Source organism: Zootoca vivipara, chromosome 16, assembly GCF_963506605.1.
Source record: "Zootoca vivipara chromosome 16, rZooViv1.1, whole genome shotgun sequence".
Lineage (NCBI taxonomy): Eukaryota > Metazoa > Chordata > Lepidosauria > Squamata > Lacertidae > Zootoca > Zootoca vivipara.
Window position 1 is genome coordinate 16,519,821 of NC_083291.1, and position 21,183 is coordinate 16,541,003.

A 21,183-nucleotide genomic window follows, 5' to 3' on the forward strand; every position below is an offset into this window, starting at 1 on the left:
ACTCCTTGTACCACCAAACACTGAGCAGTAGTTAATTGTAATTAGGAAATACTGAGTTCTGAAGCCAGTGGGTTATCATTTCGCTATTTATTTCCTTCTGTCAAACTCTGAAAAAGTCCTCTGTATAAATTAAACAAATGGAAAAAAAAATGTTATTCTCAATCCTAGGTCATCATTACAGCCAACAGAATTATAATAATGCATCTAAAATGTGTGTCCACAATATATCAAGGTATACATTTGGGAAGGGAGCGGGGAACACAACGAAAAAAAATATGACATTCTAGACTTGTTAAAAAGGATAATGGTCCCATATATTTATTAACAGGTTAGCAAAAAACAAAACAAAACAAATCCAATGGATTACAATATTTACATGTTATTTGAAAAATAAAGTAGTGATAAAAAGCATGTCACAATCATTTCATTTTTAATTTTTTTTCATCTTTTTCATTTTTGGTAACCATTACAAAACACCCAATCCAGGTATGGAACTGTTTAAATACATTTGAAATGAGGCCAATTAAAAAGAAAACATTCAGACACAAAATGTGTATTTATACTTGTCCTTCCAATGTGTTTTCCACATGACTCTCCCTCCCTCCAAATAAAGAGTGAAAAAATAAAAATAAAAAAATCCCGCCCCGCAAAGTATGAATCCTCAAAATCAAAACACCATGCTTTTCGAGTAGCACTTAGTCCACAAATGCAACAGTATTCTTCTTCATCATCATCTTCCACCATCAATTTGGTGAGAAGTTCTGTTGGATACTGACTTCTCAGCAACTTCCTGTCTCCTAACCCCCACCCCATACCCTCCCCCTCCCCCAGTTTAAAAAAGCGCCAAACAAAAAGAGGAAAAGAAAAAACCAAAGCAACCCCAAAAGACACATGCATTTCTAAAACTAGGTTTCAATCAAGTACTTTCTACTTTTTGGATAGAAACCCATTTGTTCACAATCAGACCATCACCCGTGGGTCCCGAGCTTGCGTTCTCACGTCCACACAAGACTTCTGCATGAATAAGGAACACAATCCCCCATCTCCACGTGGGCAAATTCCTATTTACGCTAAGCTGTTTTCTCTCTCTCTCATGCGAAGAGCTAACGGGAGGCGACACCGTTAAGTTTATAGACTCTCACCTTGAAATCCACAAAGAGATCTCCAGGGCCCCCCAACAGTACAGAAATTGGTCACCTCAAGCTTTCAAAATGACACGTTTTTTTTAATCAGCTCCCCCTCCTCCCCCCGTTGCACCGAAACGAGACACACCACATACAACAAAAAAAGGAAAAAGGCAACCGTTCTTAATAACCAAAATAATAACCAGTGAGAGATGTTCAATTTGACAAGCAACAGAATGATTATGAGGACCCGTCTTATTGGTCCACAACCTGCATAGCTGTGCTGTAAGTTTGGTTCTTTAGTTTAACGGGTATTTGTTTGTTTGTTTCTGTCTTTTTTCTTTTTTAAAAAAATGAAAACGTTACTTCTCTGCTAATTCCACGTTAGAAACTATAAAAAAAGGGAGGGGGGAGACACAATTTTATTCACAATAACTAATATTCCTTCCCAACGCCATCTCTTGGGTGGGTTGGGTGGACTGGGATGGGGGGGGGGGATAACATTACTTTACATGGGGAAAGAAAAACCCTTAATTGTGCTGTATTTGCAATCCCTCAGGCTGAGCAGACATAGACATGGGGCAAAACAAGAACGGCACAGATCCAAGTCGCATGACTTTGAAATAATAGCTGAACGCTAACAGCTTACCTGGAATAAAGGATGACAAGTCACAGACAGGTATCTAGGAACTCTCTCTCTCTCTCTCTTTTGTATTTTTTATACTAAAATAATTAAAAAAATCACAGTATTTTAAGAAATAAAACCCCCACAGGGATTTTGAGCACAATTTTGTTTTTTAAAACTTTGTGGTTGTGTTTTTTTCCTTCCATTCACCATCTTGCCCAGCAGTCTCTCTTTCTCTCTCTCTACATTTAACCACAATGACAACAGGTAGTACAGACAAATGCAGAGATTTGTATTTTTTTTTATTTCCCTTGGTTAATTCTGAGGTACTAGGAAACACGTGACTGTTTTAAAGCAGTCTTTCTTTCTTTCTTTCTTTCTTTCTTTCTTTCTTTCTTTCTTTCTTTCTTTCTTTCTTTCTTTCTTTCTTTCTAAAGCAAGTCAGTCAGTCTGGAAAAGCATAATAGGTTTATTAAAACTAGAAAAAAGCGCCCACGTTTGTGCGCCGAAAAGTTGTCCTCTACATCTTCCATCCTCGTGACGCTTCTTCCATCCTCGAAACAATCCGAAGTCTCCAGGGCAAAGCACGGCGGCATAATGCGAGGAATATTTGGGAGTTTGCTTCTCAAGTCCAAACGAACATAAACTTCCCATTGTCGAGATCCAGAAGAGTTGCAGAGATGGTACTGGAGCCACATAGTTCGTCATCCTCAATTAAATAAAATTAATATATACACACACGCACACACGCACGCACACACACACACACAGGTACCAGTGCTTTGAAAATAGATCATTCAGTCCTAAAAGCAGCTTTGATTCTTCCTCGCCCCCCTTCCCCCCATCCCGTCCCATCTATCACTGTTCAAGTAGGTTGTTTGAAATCACACCAGGTGCTCATTCGCTTTTGGCCTCTTCGTTCTCTTGGAGTGATTTATCAGCAGCAGCAGCAGCAGCAACAATGCAGACAGCAGTTTCGTCCTCGTGGGGAAAGTCCACCAAGATTTTCGCGCTGCTTTCCAGCTCTTCTGCCAGTGGTACCATAACATTCTCCTCTGCCTCCTCTTTCGGCTGGCTATCTTCACCAATCTCCCGCTTGGTTTCATTCACAGCCCTAGAAATTCAGAAAACGGAAGGTGAGACATTTTGGACATGCATTCTACGTAAGCCAGTTTGTCAGCGCCGAAATTATATCGAGCGTCAGAACAACTTGGCCACCATAAGAAAATTTTGCCCATGGTATGACTATTTTCCACCTTCCCATTTCAACTCTCTGGCACCCTATCTGCATAACCTAGCAATTCTAAAATATAGGCACACTTTTACTCTCGCAAGATTGAATGTATTGCCCTTGGCTGTACTTGAGGGAGAATTCCAACAGATTCCACACGAAAAACACTTATGTCCCTGTGCAGATGGCAGTCCCGAATTGGTGGCGCATGCCCTTCTGCCTTGCACTCTTTATAAAGACTTGAGGAATGAGATTATCACTTCTCTTTTATTGTCCATTCCGGGTCGCCCAGCCACTGCCACAGTGTCCTTTCTCTTGGCAGGTCAAGATGAGCAGGTGACAGCAAAGGTTGCAAGGTTTTTAGCTGGGACAATCAGAATAAGAGCCACTATTTGACTATTGATTCAAAACCCTAAAATGTATTTTATATAATGGACTTTTTATTTCTATTCTTTGTATATCGTATTGTTGTTTTATTGCTATGGCCGATAGCTGACACAAATAAAGATTCATTCATTCATTCTACGTAAGCCCAGTGGCGGTGGCTGACGAAAGGAAGCAGTTTTATCTCCGCAAAGAAACCAAAGGGTCTTTGCCATAGTTCCTTGGCCCTGCCTTGAGCCAACACAAACAGCCTGTTACTCCTTCTGATGCTTCCCACACGGTCTCTAAAGTGGTGTGTTGGCAAAGCTCCTCTATTTCAGAATGGGACAGAATAGCGGTGGCAGCATAATTGGCTAAAAGTATCCTGAACGAATTCAGATTGATCCAGAGGCACCTATCAGAGGAAAACGGAAGGGCAGCGGTATTTTGAAATGCTTGCAAGCTTGAACTTTATACGCACAGAAACGGAAAGACAGACTCCAACTAAGGAAGGATGGCTTACAAAAACTGATGGGACCAAGCAGAAATGGCAAAACTGACTGCTAAAATAAGAGGACAAAATGATAATATCTACCTAGAAGAATGGAGGCCATTGGTGCATTACCTATTGAATTATCATTCTTATATGAAATCACACACAGGATTTGAGATGTGACCAACAGAAGAATGTAGAGAAAGGACTTTGGAAGCTTAAGACAATAAATATAAATGTGTTTTAATGCAGCTGCTAACGAGGGAATTAAAGGGGGGGGGGAAACCAGGGAAGAAGGGTCGGGAAGTCAAGAAGAAAATGTGTAACCAAAATAATAATAATAATAATAATTAATAATAATACAGCAATAATAAATCATTGGAGTTATGTAATAATTTGGAAAAAATTCATAAAATCATTATAGAAGACAGGAGAAATGCTTGCAGTTTATTGGTTGTGGGCATTGTTCCAGAATGAACAATTTTTATGCAAAACTGCAGCAAATTACTTTGTTCTGATTTGCTATTTATTTATTTATTTATTTAATTCTTATACTGCCCTTTATCTGTGGATCACAGGGTGGTTTACAACATAAAACCCATAACACAGTAACAAACAAAAACAATACGATACCCCCCCCCACCCAGTTTAAAAGGCCATAGATTATTTATTGGCCACCAAAAGACGCCTGCTTAATGTTTGACTGGATCATTGACATTGTATATCCATTGAATTCTTCTTTTGGGATTAGGCTATATGGGGGATGGTTTGTTATTAAGTTTAAAAACAAGCTAAGGAGGAGGAGGGAAAAGGAGGAGGCTACCTGGAGCATCAGAGGGCCTTGTTACCCTGACCTAAACATTATTATTTAAATATATCAACAACTTTCAACCAAACAGACAATAAACCCCACAGAGCTACACTAAAATCAAGATGCAAGAGAAATATATTAAAAACATCCTACCCCCTTCTAATGCTGATGCCGGGAGAGCATTCCACAGACAGGGAGCCACTGCAGAAAAAGGCCCTGTTTTCGTGTTGCCCGCCCTCTGGACCTCTCACAGAGGCGGCACATGAAAAAGGGCTGTCCAATGATGGTTGCAGGGTCCCATTCAGCCGATGACATGGGATGAAGTGGGTTCCAAATCATGAAAGTTTACGCCACAGCCAATTTGTTAGGCTTTTAGGAAGGATGGGGAAACTTTAGCTCTTCTGTTGTTAAGACTCCAGCTCCCGACAACCACCAAGTTAGGCTGGGAGAGAAACCCATGTCAAAAACCCAGGAGAGTTTCTGTCAGTCAGTGCAGAAAACACTGAACTAGTTGGACCAGCAGACTGGCTTAGAATCACAGAATTGTAGAGTTGAAAGGGACCCTGAGGGGTTGTCTAGTCCAACCCCCGCAACGCAGGAATATGCAGTAGTCCCATAAGGGGATTGAACCTGCAACCTTGGCATTATCAGCACTGCGCTCTAACCAACTGAGCTATCCAGGCTGGTATACGACACCTTCCTATGTGCCAACCAACGTGTTAAAAGCAGAGAGACTTAGACCAACTTACATGGCCATGTCTCAGCACATGCCGTTCCCACTCTGAGCCCTCTGCAAACGTCCGGCCACAAAATTCACAGGGGAAACGTTTTTCTTGTGGTCCATTCTCAGAGAACCTCATGGACCCTAGAAGGAAACAATGCACATGTTTAAGCTCATGTAAGAGTCCTCCCATTTCTCTTAAGGAAGCAGAAAATGAAGTTTCTCTTGAAGCCCAAGAGAATGTAAACAAGACCTCTTAAAAAGGAATCTGAGATGAGAATGCCAGTATCCTAGAAGTACCCTGAGGCATCTGCAAATTAGGATTGAATAAGGAAGATGGACATTCAATAGTGCTCATTTAGTCATAAATGAAATGGCCAAACGAAGAAATAATAACATTTGACTAAAATATTTTGCTTCACGTGCAAACTTTCAGATTTATTCCCCCCCCCACACCCAATTTAATTGATTAGTTGTTCATCTCTTATTTTCACCTTCATTGTAAATTATCTTTCTGTTTAACACCCTTTAAAACAATTATAGGTGCAAGGGCAAGATGTCAATTCCGGAGCTGAACTGCTTTAACTGTTACATCCTTGTCCCCAAGAAGCCCTTTGGTTATGTAAGGAGACTAAAGATCTCTTAACACAGAATTCTCAGCACTCCGAGAATGGCATTGGATGTTACAATGATGTGAAGAGTACAGGAAATGCAAGTGTTTGGCACCCCTTGTTCCTTTGCCTTACAGAACAGATCATTTCCCACCAGAAAGCTAATGCAGAGCTGAGAAAAAACTATTTCACCTCAAACGGAGATCCAGAGAATATGAGATACAGGCATTTCCCCAAAAATCTCTTCGCGTTGTTATAATGTCTGAAGCAGCTCTCGCAAAAGTTTTGTTTTTCCCATAGGTTCTTTGGGGGGTTAGAATTAGTAAAAAGTGTAGTCTTAGAACTGGGTTTAACCTTCTCTTCCCCACCCACCAAAGGTGTCTTGTGAAAATATAGGCAACAGGTAATCTGCCTTGCTCAATGGACATTTACAATGCAGTCGAGGCTCACTGAAACAAATGTACGTTTTGCCACCGGCTCCAATCAGACATTCCTCCTGTACAAAGGATGTCGCTTGTACAGGGTAAGACCCAACAAAGTGTTTAATTTAGTCTGGGTATGCCCTGCCAATCACAACTGGAGGCCTGATCCAGCCAAAGTTTGAACACTCCGAGTCTCGTTGATTTTCAGCCGGAAAGAACAAATAATGTGCTCAGATCAATGCGACTGAGAAACGCTTAAGCCCTGGCTGGATCATGCCCTGCCAAATATAATTGAGAACTCCTGACACCTTGAAGGCACAGTAGACATTCCACACGGCTGAGACGCAGGCCCCTTGTGTGAACAAGAGACCAGGCCACTGAACAAAAGATGAAACGTTTTCTCACAAAATTAAGATGATCGCCACACAAGCCATTAAAAATAATTGCTTGGACTATCTCGCTTGATTCTTTTCACTGAAAATGAGATGGCGCCATCTGCTCCAAGCATTAATTCTTTAGTGGGGATTATCTTGAGCAAGAAAACAACAGAATGCCAATGCCTTTGCCTTCCCAGAGTCCTCTCAAAGTACATAATGAAAGAAATGGGGATTTTGCTTCATTTACTGCTGATCTCTGCTTGCCTCATTTCCACGTTTTATTATAATGTACACAGCTTATGAGCTAACTTAAGCTACTGAAAATCTCTCTCACACACATACACACAAGAGCCTGCCCTTATTTCTCTGGGCAGTTTCAGTGCTAAGAAGAGATATTGTCACTTTCTTCCCAAAAGCCTTTTCTCATGCATTGATTGTTAAAACCATCTATCAAGGAATGTACATTACTTTAGTTTTTTGTCCTCTTGATGCTAAAAAGCATCTTTCGCAGAATGCTGATCTTCATCCACTTAAGTATCTCACGGTTTGGTTCTCAAACAGAATAAATTTGCCACAACATGAGGAAGGAGAGGGAGGGGAACTGTCTGCAGTTTTACTGAAAATCTGGTGCTGAAAATGAATTCATTCCGAGTGGGCATATTTGCATACATTTACCCTAATAAGCATGTATAAGTTGGTGTTATACATGCACAATTTGCCTTTCTTTGTCCCACTCCATAATCCTGAGTTTGGTTGTAGTGGGGGTCGGGTGTGAAAGGGCAACTGAAAATGTGAGTGGACATGAATAGTTGTGGTTACAGCCTTTAGAGGACTGGAGTTCAAGATTTTCCCCTCATTTGATGGTTTAAGACTTTTCTTGTTGAAATTGTTGGGATGCAACACAACTTGCACTGTAGACTGACATATCTGCATGGGAAGAGGATAGAGAGGAACCAATGGTCTTCCTAGACTGTCTTTCTTGTGCCAACTACTGATCTTCCTTCAATGCTAGACTGATACTCTCAAGACTGCTGACCTCATTTCCTACTTCCTTCTTCCGCATCCTTAACCTTGGGAGAGGAGACATCTCTCCTGCTGAGAACAAACAGGAAGCACAACTCTTTGTATCTCCACCTTTGTTAGATAGAACTAGGACCTTTCATATGAAGTATGCATTTTCTTTGATAAATTTAGCTTTCTTATTTTGCAAACTCAAGAGTCTTGATGTAATTATATCCAGTGTAAAGCATGCTTCTCCAACAGTGTTTCAGTGGTCAGCTGAACTTCCAAGCTACGTATTATTAACTCCAAACACCAACAGTTTGGATGCCTCTTGGGTCCCTCAAAGACTTCTGACAGGCCTTCTGCTGTCACCCTGGTCTAGCAACCCCTGACCCTTAGCTGCACAGCTCTCTCAAAGGCTGCCACTTGTGACACACACTCTTCCTGATAAGACTTTTTAGCGCTAGCCAGTGATTTTAGCTCTGGGCTTCTCATAGGCCTTCCAAACCATTAAGCCTCAATGTCCTCTGCCTGGCTCCGGCTTCCAGCTCTTCCTTCTTCTGCCCTCTTCTTCAACATACTCTCTGACACAGTAAAGCTCTACGTGACACATGACTGATGGAATCTCCTGTGACTTTTGGAGTTTGAGACCAGCCTTTTATTTCCAAACAGGGTCTCTCTCCCCTCTACCCCTTCCTCAGGCCACGATGGCTCTTGTCCAACAGGATGAGGCAAATACCCATGGATTCACCGCTAGAACTCACCAGTTTTCATTCCATTGTGCCTGTGTATATAATACAGAAGCCTCACTGCTAGAACTACATTTTGACAGAATGCAGCTGCCATTTAAAAAGCCCTGCCACCTTTGTCCCTATTCTCATACCCAACCCTGTTGTTGCAAACAGATAATCATTTATGCAGTAACACTGAGGCAAGGAAAATGATGGGTGCCTGGTTGTGCTGGTGCTTAGATAGTTGGTGCTGGCACTGCAGCACAGATATTCAATTATATATTGTATACAACTTTCTGGTTGAGCATTAGCCATGGTCTAGCCATCTTCATCTTTTCATATTAGTTGAAAATCTGAATTAGCTTATGAACCTAAACTATACTAAAGGTGAATGGACTATCCATTTCATACGGACATTGCAAGAAACCCCCCCCCCCCAAAAAAAAAACCATTCAACAGCTATTATGAACTTTTTGCTTGTGCACCAATTGTTTCTCCATTATCTGGCAGCTGATTGAACATTTCCCGGAAATACAGTGCTAGACAATGGCCTGGTTCACACATAACACTAAGCCATGGGTTGCTTAACCTATGGCTTAAGAAACAATGTAAACCTGAGTTGTCCTGTGGATAATCAAATAACCTATGACCTGGTTCTCCAAAGCTTTGTTTCTTTTCCAGCTGGCAGTGCCTTCTGCCTTTGTAACTTCGTGTGCTCCTGGAGCACAGTGGCCAAACCAATCATGGTTAAAGAAGGGCAGGCATGTCAAGTCAACATTACAACCAACCAAGGTTCACAGCCCGTCCACAAGTCATGCCTTCAGACCATGGTTTGCTAGATGTGAACAAACCATAGTTAAGCCTTTGGGCACAGTTTGCACATAACCCAAAGTAATGATCCAATAAACCAAAGCTTATGCTTAGTGTTACAGTGGTACCTCTACTTACGAATTTAATGCGTTCCGAACGCACATTCGTAAGTTGAAAAAAATTGTAAGTCGAATCCCATAGGAATGCATTGGGAGAAAACATTCGTAAGTATAAAAAATCCTATCTAAACCGCATCCAAGATGGCGGACGGAGCTCCATTCGTAAGTAGAAACATTCGTAAGTAGAGGTACCACTGTATATGTGAACCAGACCAATCTCTCCCTCTCCCTCCTTTAGCATTGGTGTGTCTTGGTTCATGGGGAGAAATGCAGATGAGATAAAAAAAATTGCTTTTTGAGGGTAGCCAGTCCCAGCAATGTGCTTGGGATCAGAGACAAGACAATTATACTGACCTCTCGCTTCACACTTGGGGCTCATCTCCTCTTCCTTTTCTTCCTCATCGCTGCTGGAAGTCTCCTCTTTCTCCTTCATTTGTTCCAACTGATCTAAGTTAACCCGTCCAACCAGCTCAAAATTGCGACTCACCTTTGGGGGAGGAAAACAATGTTGCATAATCTCATCTGTTACGATTACACTGTGCATGCCTCAGATTCCCCCATATGTCAACACTCTTTCATACAACAGGGGCTCTCAAAATGCTTTGAAAACAAATAATTCCCACGTGAGCAAAGCAATGGTTCGAGACATACCAAAGAGAGATGGCTTTTTGCTGACAGGTCTCTGTCTTTGGAAATGGTGGCAAGCCCACAAGCACCCAAAAACATACAAGGGCTGGAAGGGGCACTACCAAATGCCACATAAGGAAAGACGTAGAAGGAGGTCTGCACTGATTTGAGTTCTATAGGGCAGAGCCCATCCCAATATGACTGTAGCCCAGGCATCCCCAAACTTCGGCCCTCCAGATGTTTTGGACTACAATTCCCATCTTCCCCAACCACTGGTCCTGTTAGCTAGGGATCATGGGAGTTGTAGGCCAAAACATCTGGAGGGCCGCAGTTTGGGGATGCCTGCTGTAGCCTAACATCGTGTTGATGGCTAGCTGCTCCCGCAGTCATAAAGGGTGAAATCTTGTAAGTTTTGGATTCTTTACACCTGTGGGATGATGCTAGCTCTTGAAAAAGGGCTGGAAGGCGGCAGGAGTTAGGAGGAAGAGAAGCAGGGGAGGGAATCCTTAAGCATGGCTAGCCATCCGAAAAGGATCAATTGGTGGAGGATGGGAGAAGGGGTAGGTAAAAGAAAAGGACCCCTGGATGGTTAAGCCCATTCAAAGGCAACTATGGGGTATGGCACTCATCTCTGCTTTCAGGCCGAGGGAGCCAGTGTTTGTCCGCAGACAGCTTTCCAGGTCATGTGACCAGCATGACTAAACCGCTTCTGGTGCAACGGGACACTGTGACGGAAATGCCGTTTCCCTTCCCGCAACAGTGGTACCTTTTTATCTACTCACACTTGTATGCTTTTGAACTGCTAGGTTGGCAGGAGCTGGGACAAAGCAATGGGACCTCACCCCATCATGGGGATTCAAAGCGCCGACCTCCCGATCGGCAAGCCCAAGAGGCTCAGTGGTTTAGACCACAGCACCACCCGCTCCCTGTCAATTGGTGGAGGGTGGAAGAAGAGGTAAAGCACAACTACTTGCGACTCCCCAAACTTTTAAAATGAGCAGTACACATGCTCTTAATTTGATACTGTATCTCACCATCACAGCAGAGCTGCATGTGAATAAAGTACATTTTCAGCCAATTGCAAAACAGCTTCTGCATCAATTCATGTAAGTATTCTCACATTAATAACTGCTGTATCATCAGTGGAAAAGCTTTGCCATGGACACGCAAGCTATATGTTTGCCCTCCAGCCAAATTGTTGTGAATCCTTTGGGTTAGGTGCGTGCTGAGAGAACACTAATAAAATAAGCTTGAGCTAGGCTTTTTTGGGTTCCATAATCACTGCAGATGGTGAAAGCAGTCACGAAATTAAAAGACGTCTGCTTCTTGGGAGAAAAGCAATGACAAACCTAGAAAGCATCTTAAAAAGCAGAGACATCACCTTGCCGACAAAGGTCCGTATAGTTAAAGCTATAGTTTTGCCAGTAGTGATGTATGGAAGTGAGAGCTGGACCATAAAGAAGGCTGATCGCTGAAGAATTGATGCTTTTGAATTATGGGGCTGGAAGAGACTCTTGAGAGTCCCATCCACTGCAAGAAGATCAAACCTATCCATTCTGAAGGAAATCAGCCCTGAGTGCTCACTGGAAGGACAGATCCTGAAGCTGAGGCTCCAATACTTTGGCCAGAGAAGACTCCCTGGAAAAGACCCTGATGTTGGGAAAGATGGAGGGCACTAGGAGAAGGGGACGACAGAGGACGAGATGGTTGGACAGTGTTCTCGAAGCTACGGACATGAGTTTGACCAAAGTGCGGGAGGCAGTGCAAGACAGGAGTGCCTGGCGTGCTCTGGTCCATGGGGTCACGAAGAATCGGACACGACTAAACGACAACAGGGCTGTGAAAATGTAATGCCGTCCATCTCAAACTGTGGAACATGGAAGAACCACAACAACACGTGGATTATTGAAGGTGCTGTGTGTCCACAAACCAGAATGGAAAACGGGAGGAGGAGGGGAATAGAACAGAATGGCTGGAACCCTGTATGAGAGTATATTGCTGCAGGATCCACTTGCAATAGCCGATAACCATGGACAGATTTGTCTTATCAAGAAGCTAGCGGTCAGCACTGTTTCCTACAGCAGTGAAGTGCACAATTGTGTTGCGGAAACATTTATTTAAGGTGGTGTTGGACCACCTGTCACCGTGTCTGCTGCATAGCATGTTCACCCACGGGCGCAGATGGCGCCCAGAAGCTCACCTTATGCTCATCTCGAAGGTGAGCATCCAGCTCGTCCGTGTGCTTGGTCTCATAGTAGCAGAGTTGGCATTTGTAAGGTCTCAGCTCATTGTGCTTCTCTATGTGCTGCTGTAGGCTTTCGTCGCTGGAACACGTGAAGGTACACTTGTCGCAGCGGAAAACGATTCCCTGCAAATATTTGGACAGCTTGGAACGGCACACTTCTATGGGGACCACTCGCTCTTCTAGTGGGGCGAAAAGAAACAGTAGAAGTTCCATTACTAAGTTTTCTCTGGTTCCCTGAAGGCAACTCACACACAGCCCCTTCATCTCCATTCTGCCATTTCACCCAAAATTTAATTTCAAACCCCTCAATTTGTTTCTCTGGCGCTTTTGATATGGATGTTATTTCTGCAAGTGAATCAGAACCAGAAGAATCTTTATTGGCACCAGCCACGAGCCACAGCAATAAAATAAAATAAAAGGTAGATAGAGGTAAAAACTATACAAAATACCCTGTTTCTCCAAAAATAAGCCATAGCAGGATTTTTAAGCATTCAAGAAATATAAGCCATACCCCGAAAATAAGACATAGTGATAGGCACAGCGGCAATGCCGACCGTGGCAGGAGAAGGAGGAAAAAAAATAAGATATCCCCTGAAAATAAGAAAATAAGCCATAGTCTTATATTCGGAGAAACACAGTACATTTTGGAGCTCTACATCAACTGTCTTCTCATTTCATTTTCATCATGAGCCATGTCAGACAGGGACACAGTTCTTATCTGCAAGTGTACTTAAGTTATTTAACTTTAACTCGTTCCTGAGACTTACAGAACTGTGAATATCTCATTAAAATAACACCAACGCCTCTTCCCCCCCCCAAGCTTAACCTTAATCACCAAAAGCCAGGCTCAACTGGTTTGTTTGTTTTTTATTCCACAACGTTTATAAACCACTTGACTGTAATAAAAGCTCAAAGCAGTTCTAAAACATGTTTAAAAAAACCCACAACCCTAAAACAATCAGTAAGAAACAGGTGAGAACTGTTTAAAACTTTCAAAAAAAACCACAACTAAACTAAAAAGTTTGGCAAGTTTGTAGAGGTTGGATGTGGTTCCATAATTTGGAGGGGGAGGGTGTTATAAGACACACACACACAAAAAGGATTAACTGGTAAACATAGCAGACTTGAAAGTTGTTATAGAAGAATATTGCAGGCTCCCTGGATCTGAAAGCTGACATTCTCCAACACAGGAATTTTAAAGGGCGACTCTAGCATGAAATGGCTGAATGAACTAGTAATGAAATTTCATTCTATTCATTTGGGTTTGAATAGAGAGAACGGCTTTCTGTCCCGCTTACACATACCAATTTACTTAACCACCAGTTTCTGCTGCTGTGAACAATCTCTGGGCTTATTTTGCATAAATTTAAAGTCTAATTCAATTGTCACAGGCTGTAAAACATGTTTCCTTTTTTTTTTTTTGCTATTTGACCCCACTGTACTGCCCGCCCTGCCCTCCCCACTTTTCTGGGGCAGCTAAGCATTCTTTTAGAAAATTACTTAAAAATGTGAAGTCCCTGCTCCCAGAATCCCTTGCTCTGAGGAAGGACCTCCATGTAGAGTGACATGCATGGAGAATGAGGTAAACGAGACCTCCCTGGGGGGAGGGCATCAATTTGCCACCCTCATCCTCTGAGGAAATTGTCTCATTTTGCCTAACTGGTGGGCTGGCCCTGGCTACACTGAAGTCTAAAAAATTATTTTGGAACAAGGTTTTGTGGTCTAGAGCCCACATAATCAGTCGCATTAATCTGCAGCAGATCGTAGAGTTGGACGGGACCCTAGGGATCATCTAGTCCAACCCCATGCAATGCAGGAGTACACAGCTGTCCCAAACCTGCAACCTTGGTGTTATCAGCACCATGCTCTAACCCAGGCACCCCCAAACTTCGGCCCTCCAGATGTTTTGGACTGCAATTCCCATCATCCCTGACCACTGGTCCTGTTAGCTAGGGATCATGGGAGTTGTAGGCCAAAACATCTGGAGGGTCGCAGTTTGGGGATGCTTGCTCTAAACCTTGGGTAGGCAAACTAAGGCCCGGATCTGGCCCAATCACCTTCTAAATCTGGCCCACGGACGGTCCAGGAATCAGTGTGTTTTTACATGAGTAGAATGTGTCCTTTTATTTAGAATGCATCTCTGGGTTATTTGTGGGGCACATAGTCCGGCCTCCCACAAGGCCTGAGGGACAGTGGACCGGCCCCCTGCTGAAAAAGTTTGCTGACCCCTGAACTGTCTAACCAACTGAGGCAAGGCCAGGATGCATGCTGGCTCAATGCACGCAATCCTTGACTTACCCACTCCCCCTGGGCAAAGAACTAACTGTGTGATTCAGGGCACCATAGTTATGGGCCTCGACATGCAGCATGATGCGAACAGCATGATGTGTTTTCTATGCAGGGCTAAGGAGCGGCACATGCGCTTGCTCTTTCTCCATGCAAATTGCAGAGCTACCTCAGTAAGAATTTGATTTGGGTAAAAATAATAAATGTTGCCCTTCATGAACAACCACAGTTTAAACAACAGAATTCTTTAGTGATACAGTCATACCTCGGGTTAAGTGCGCTTCAGTTTGAGTACTTTCAGTTTAAGTACTCCGCGGACCCAGAAGTGTTTACTTCTGGGTTCTGCTGCACGCGCATGAGCAGAAGCGATCTGTGCGCTTCGCGCATGCGCAGAAACGCTCTATTGGCGCTTTGCGCACGCTATCACCGCTCGGATTAAGTACTTTTAGGGGTGCAAATGGCACCCTGGAATTAAGTACTTAACCCGAGGTACCACTGTACTGTAAATGTTAATTATTTTCATCTAAAATACTGTCTTATTTATTTTATAGTGCAGTACATTGATTATTGCCTTCATTTTATGGATCAATGGTCTCGTTAGACAGTAAAATTCGTGTCAAATTGCTGTTTTAGGGGGTGTTTTTCATCGTTTGGAACGGATTAATCCACTTTCCATTACTTTCAATGGGAAAGTTCGCTTCAGGTTAAGTATGCTTCAGGTTAAGTACGGACTTCCAGTACTCAACCTGAGGTACCACTGTAGTTAAATATGCGGCCATTCCAAATTACAATTTCTGAATGTCTTGCCCTTGTGAATTTCATTTGTGTGGGTGGGGGAAATCAACCTAGATAAACAGGAATCCAGTAACAAATCAATAGCTACGTGCACATCTGATCACGATGGAAGTTACTATACTAACCCAACCTTTGAAAAGTTCTTCTGCTCGGTGACTTTTTTTCTGGAATGCAAAAGTAGCTGTCGCTCACAGTGCCACAATTTCCCTTCTGCTGAGTAGTGTAAAACAGTAACTGTAGAGAAAAAAATTTAAGGCCTCGGGCATATTGTTCGTGGTAAGACTGCATTCGGCACGGGGAAAAAACTGCCAGGGCATCTCTTCAAAGGCAGCATGGGAATGCCTTAATAGAAGATAGCGGCAGCAAATTGCATTATCTGGAAAAGCTCTGGCTGGGCACAGATTTGCATTTCCACGGCTCAGAGAATAGTAGGAGTGCCAAAAGGGTTCAGGAGGTTAGGCTGTTAGGGAACTCAAATGCGTTTGTGAGCCAGAAAAGCTATTCCTTGCTGCCAGTCTGCCCACGCAACAACCCGTTCCTGGTCTTTAAAAATCCCTCCCTAAAGCCTGACGAAGTACATACAGAGTCCCAGCTCCCTCTGTTCCCATAAAAGGTAAGTTAAAACTGCACTTAGTATGGTGTTCAAGTAAGCGACAAAGCACTCTCCGCGGCAGATTGACAACATCCTGAAGCCTGCAACAGTTTAAGGGGAAACACATTCCTCTTTTTTCTTTAAAAAAAAGCCCTATTCCTTGCACCAAACAACCCAATACTCTGGCTGTAAATTGCCTCTGTCGCTTATTAGGTCTTATCTGTGGTTTAATGAAACCTAGCGTGCATTCTACTTTTGAGTAGAACCGTCTATTTAAAAGAAAGTTTCTCATATCCTTTTGAGACTATAGGGCAGGCATCCCCAAACTTCGGCCCTCCAGATGTTTTGAACTACTATCCCCATCATCCCTGACCACTGGTCCTGTTAGCTAGGGATCATGGGAGTTGTAGGCCAAAACATCTGGAGGGCTGCAGTTTGGGGATGCCTGCTATAGGGTGTCTGGGTGAAAGCACAAGGGACATACCTACTGTGGAACCACTACTTACCACCATAATCCGTTCTGGCGTCCCGTCCTTTAGGCGAAACAGGTTGCTGGTAGAAGCGCCGTTGTCCGCATGTGCAGACGGCAGCAGCCGCTTCTGCGTGTGCGCGAATCGCGGCAAACCCAATATTTACTTCTGGGTTTGCCGCAGTCGCAATTTGGATCGGGCCCAAGTACAGGCGGTCGTAAGTAGAGGTTCTACTGTATTTCCCAGACTTAAAACCGGTTAAATTACCATGTCATCTTCCTAGCCCTAGCTTGCTATGGAATGGTGTCGTGTGAGGGAAGAAATGGCAGAGAGAACTTCCAGGATTATTTTAAAAGGGAACCTGACAGCTAAATGGTATGGAATCAATTTATGGTTCAATATATGTGCAACAACATCCCAGAAAATGATGAAACAGACATGAAATAAACATTGGACACTACCTCTCTCTCTCTCTCCCTCTTTCTTTTTTCTTTTTGCTGTTAATAGTATCGGCCTGATCTCATGAAAAGAGAGAAAGCAAACAGGAGAAAGTTCTTCAGGAGAAACACTGTACGACAGGGGCGTACCCAGGATAAAAATTAGGGGGGGCAAGGGGCGGGAGGGGAGGGGCCACAGTGGGAATGTGGGCGGGACTACGTTGCCTGCACCGCCCAGCTCTTCTGAGGAGGCGGCCCCAGGCTCCCGCTCCCGGCGCGAAGCTCCAGAGGCGCGCGGGGAACGCAAGCCTGTGGCTGCCTCCTCCGCGCCTCCCCAGTCTTCCGAGGAGGCAGCCCCAGGCTCCTGCTCCCGGCGCGAAGCTCCAGAGGCGCGCGGGGAATGCGAGCCTGTGGCTGCCTCCTCCGCTTACGCTCCCCGCTCCTGCTTAGCGCTCCTCCGCTTACGCTCCCCACGCGCCTCTGGAGCTTCGCGCCGGGAGCCTGGGGCTGCCACGCCTGCGCCCCTCAGCCTTTTCTTCTAGGGGGGGGAATTGCCCCCTCCTGCCCCCCTGCCTACGCCCATGCTGTACGACACAAAAGATCATAGTACACTGACCCTAAACATTAATATGGCGGTATATGGCTATGACCCTGGCATAAAGACCCTGTAATGTTAATGAAACATTACAGTCCATAGCACAAATGGAATCATTCACTGCATCACACAGTTGATTCCTTGAACAGCACTGCGGATACTTGACAAAAGGTGATTAAGGAGCAAGGGAGAATAAATAAATAAGCTAGACTCTTATAACCATGTTAAAAGGCTAATTTATTTTTAATAGGGCTAAGCTGGTTATCTGAGGGGGCAGGGGTTTTTTCCTCTGGGACTCACAGAATTCCAACTAATTTGGATTTCTCTCCGTTGGAATGATAGCTTTGGCTCACTTTATTTTATTTTATTTTAAAAGCACAAAATTGTGTGGGGTTTTTTTTGCCACCTAGGAAAGCCTTCCTTTTCTTCCCTTTTGAATGGACGTGAAGTCAGATAAAAGACTCTCAACAGCTGCTTTCAGCTTCCGCTCAAGGGATTATGCAACCCATAATATGCTCTTCCTCCAAAACGGGCACGCCTGTGCGCTTCTCCCCAAGAGGCAAGTGGCTGCTTAATGAGAGGGTCACCTCGGGGTGGAGAAATCAGCACAGAGGTTCAGCGGGTTAAAATGTTACCTTGCCACTTCTTTCACGAAGGCTATGAAAAACGACTTAGCAGAATGCACACTGCTAGTTCACGTGCTAATTTCATTTAACAGCTTTTGTTTTCCTCCATGTTTTTGGGGCATGCCTCCAACAGTACCTTTTTACAATGCAAAAGTGCTCAAAAATAATAATAATAAAAAGCAGCACATTCCAGAAACAGCTGAACAACACCTCGAAAACAAAACAAAACAAAGAACTCAGAAAGAACCAGGAGCTCAGCTGAACCACTAAGGGCCCACTCCAGAAAGTATGAAACAAAATTAACCACTAGCTCTAGAAGCCTCTCTGGACATGCCTCCCCGCCCCATTGAAAAAAAAACCTTAAAAAGTCTTGTAAAACAGATAGCCGTTCCAACATGCCCTAGAGGTCAACAGGCTCTGACAATCTGGCACTATAACCCCCTCAGAGGTTAAACTCAACACTAGAAGCCATTGTTAGCATTCAAGGAGGTGTCTCTGCTACACGCATCTCGAATCCCAGGGAGATTTTTACCGTTGGGTTTATTTTTTTTTTTGTTCGAGGGCCATCTGTGAAAGTCGTTGGCCTGCCTTCCCTGCCCAGCCAGAAAATAACCGAGCTCGAGTCTTCTTGCATACCCTGCTCGGAAGCAAGAGAAGCAGGGACTTGCAAAGGAGTCACCATGTGCGCGCCAGCATGAAAAGAACCCTAAACAAAAGATTTCCCCTCCTGGAGAGATGGCACATACAGCTCTCATTATCTCACCACCAATATCCTGCTTGGGGGGGGGGGCTGCTCAGCCTGTGATCAGGCAGAATGCCACCCCAACACATGGGCATGGTTTCCGATAGCCAACAGACCATCTCTAAGCATCAAGTGTGATAACTATGGGCAGGAATCCCAGCCTGGAGAGTCCAAACAGCTGTCTCTTTCGAGCTTATAATTCAGCAGCCAAAAGAATCTGAAATTCCTCTTTAGATTTCTTAAAAGCAAAAGCAGGATGAGGAGAGAGAAAACCCACAACAAGCAAAGTTTGGGTTTTTTGTTTAGTTGTTGTTTTTGCAGTTCTGTGCTGGGACACCACGTGAAGCTTGATGCCCGGCCCAGAAAGACATTCTAGGCATAAGATGGCACAGAGGTGGAATTGATGTACAGTGGTGCCTCGCTAGACGAATTTAATTCGTTCCATGGGTCTTTTCTTATAACGAAAAATTCGTCTAGCGAATCCCATAGGAATGCATTGAATTTTTTTTTTGCCCATAGGAACACATTAATTGAATTTCAATGCATTCCTATGGGAAACCGCGATTCGCTAGACGAATTTTTCGTAAAACGAATTCGTCTAGCGAGGCAACCTCCACTAGAAAAAACCTTTCGTTAAGCGGGAATTTCGTTAAGCAGGGCATTCGTTAAGCGAGGCACCACTGTATATGTTAGTGATGTGCACATGTTATCATGAACATTTAATCAGAGGCGCACATGTAGTAAACAAGAAAGTTCTAAGAGCAGCGAAACAACCCCTTGCATCTTCCCTGTTCGTTTTGTTTTGTTTACTTTTAACTACCAGGATGCTGAAGACAAAACAACTGATGAGGAATATCACCATCCTCTTTCCAGGGGCACTGGGCTTTCCAATGAGCAATAGGAGCCATTAGTACAGACCCACGTTGGCCACTGGTACATTCCTGTGCGGTGCCTTTACCTCTATGAAGGACGATATGGTCAATCATGTTCCGTTTATATTTGGTGTGGTACAGGCAGAGAGGACAGCGGAGATCTTTGGGTCCTTCCTCAGGAACTGCTGAATGCCCAGCTTCCACGTGCATAGTAAAAGCAGATCTAGAAACACAGGGAGTAGTGGAAAGGTTCAATACAGGGTGCTGTGGAACCACAACCATTGGGTAATGTTGGGTTTGTCGTCCCCCCCGTCCCAAGAAGCTAGAGATACCATTCTGTATTATTTCATAAAACCAAGAGTTATCAAAACCTGGCATGGTGAGCTTCCAAAGCTAATCCAGAATGCGGCAGCTAGACTGGTGACTGGGAGCGGCCGCCGGGACCACATAACACCGGTCCTGAGAGATCTACACTGCCTCCCAGTACGTTTCCGAGCACAATTCAAAGTGTTGGTGTTGACCTTTAAAGCCCTAAACGGCCTCGGTCCAGTATACCTGAAGGAGCGTCTCCAGCCCCACCGTTCAGTCCGGACACTGAGATCCAGCGCCGAGGGCCTTCTGGCAGTTCCCTCATTGCGAGAAGTGAGGTTACAGGGAACCAGACAGAGGGCCTTCTTGGTGTGGAACGCCCTCCCATCAGATGTCAAGGAAATAAGCAGCTATCCTAATTTTAAAAGACATCTGAAGGCAGCCCTGTTTAGGGAAGCTTTTAATATTTAATGCTGTATTGTTTTAATATTCAATTGGGAGCTGCCCAGAGTGGCTGAGGAGACTCAGCCAGATGGGCGGGGTATAAATTATATATTGTTGTTGTTGTTGTTGTTGTTGTTATTAGTATTAATATTATAATAAATAATAAGTTTGTGCATTCCCAAGGCTGGTGCAGACTTGGCATTGGTTGACCTCTAAGATGTGGTTTGAAGACTGGTTGTGGGACACTGGATCACAAGATCCCTCTCCCTTTTTTCCTCACGTGAGTCCCATGTAATTATGGTCAACCGTTGCCTCAGCACCAATGTTAACTTTGATTAAGGATTCCTTTTAACCAGTATTTGAAACCATGCTTAAGAGGTCAACCAAGGTTATGTCTGCACTAAAGCCGAACTGCAGCTAAAATAATAAAAAAGGGCCAACAGGCTGATGAGGTTTACTTTGGTCCCAGACGTGAAACCCAGAGAAGCACTGGAAAGGAAGCAAGGTGGAGATGCAAGGCCCATGAGAAGCATTCTAGGAAGCAAAAGAAATGACTCCCAAAGTGGGAAACTACTCAAGGAGCTCACGGTACCAATCCACTGATACAACTAGGGATGGTATATCCATACCCTAAGTACTTGGGATAGAAGTGGAAGTAGAGTCATACTCTGAATCATGGTCCACTTCAGTTACACATTTAAAC

The 21,183-nt window shown here is 43.9% G+C and overlaps 1 protein-coding gene across 11 annotated transcripts in view; it reads right to left on the reverse strand.

Annotated features, from left to right (window-relative positions):
• Positions 1-827: 827 nt before the first annotated feature.
• ZNF462 (zinc finger protein 462) overlaps positions 828-21,183 on the reverse strand; it is a 158,175-nt gene continuing 137,819 nt past the window's right edge. For 10 of the 11 annotated variants that reach the window (XM_060269180.1, XM_060269182.1, XM_060269173.1 and 7 more), the window contains 4 exons: positions 19,814-19,950; positions 12,268-12,491; positions 9,795-9,927; positions 4,279-5,512 (listed from right to left, as the gene is read on the reverse strand). In XM_060269180.1, coding sequence (XP_060125163.1) covers positions 5,367-5,512; positions 9,795-9,927; positions 12,268-12,491; positions 19,814-19,950 — 640 coding nt within the window. In that variant the 3' untranslated portion in view covers positions 4,279-5,366. Of the gene's footprint in view, positions 2,864-4,278; positions 5,513-9,794; positions 9,928-12,267; positions 12,492-19,813; positions 19,951-21,183 lie in introns of those variants that run through there. The other variant, XM_060269183.1, reaches the window with a different exon arrangement.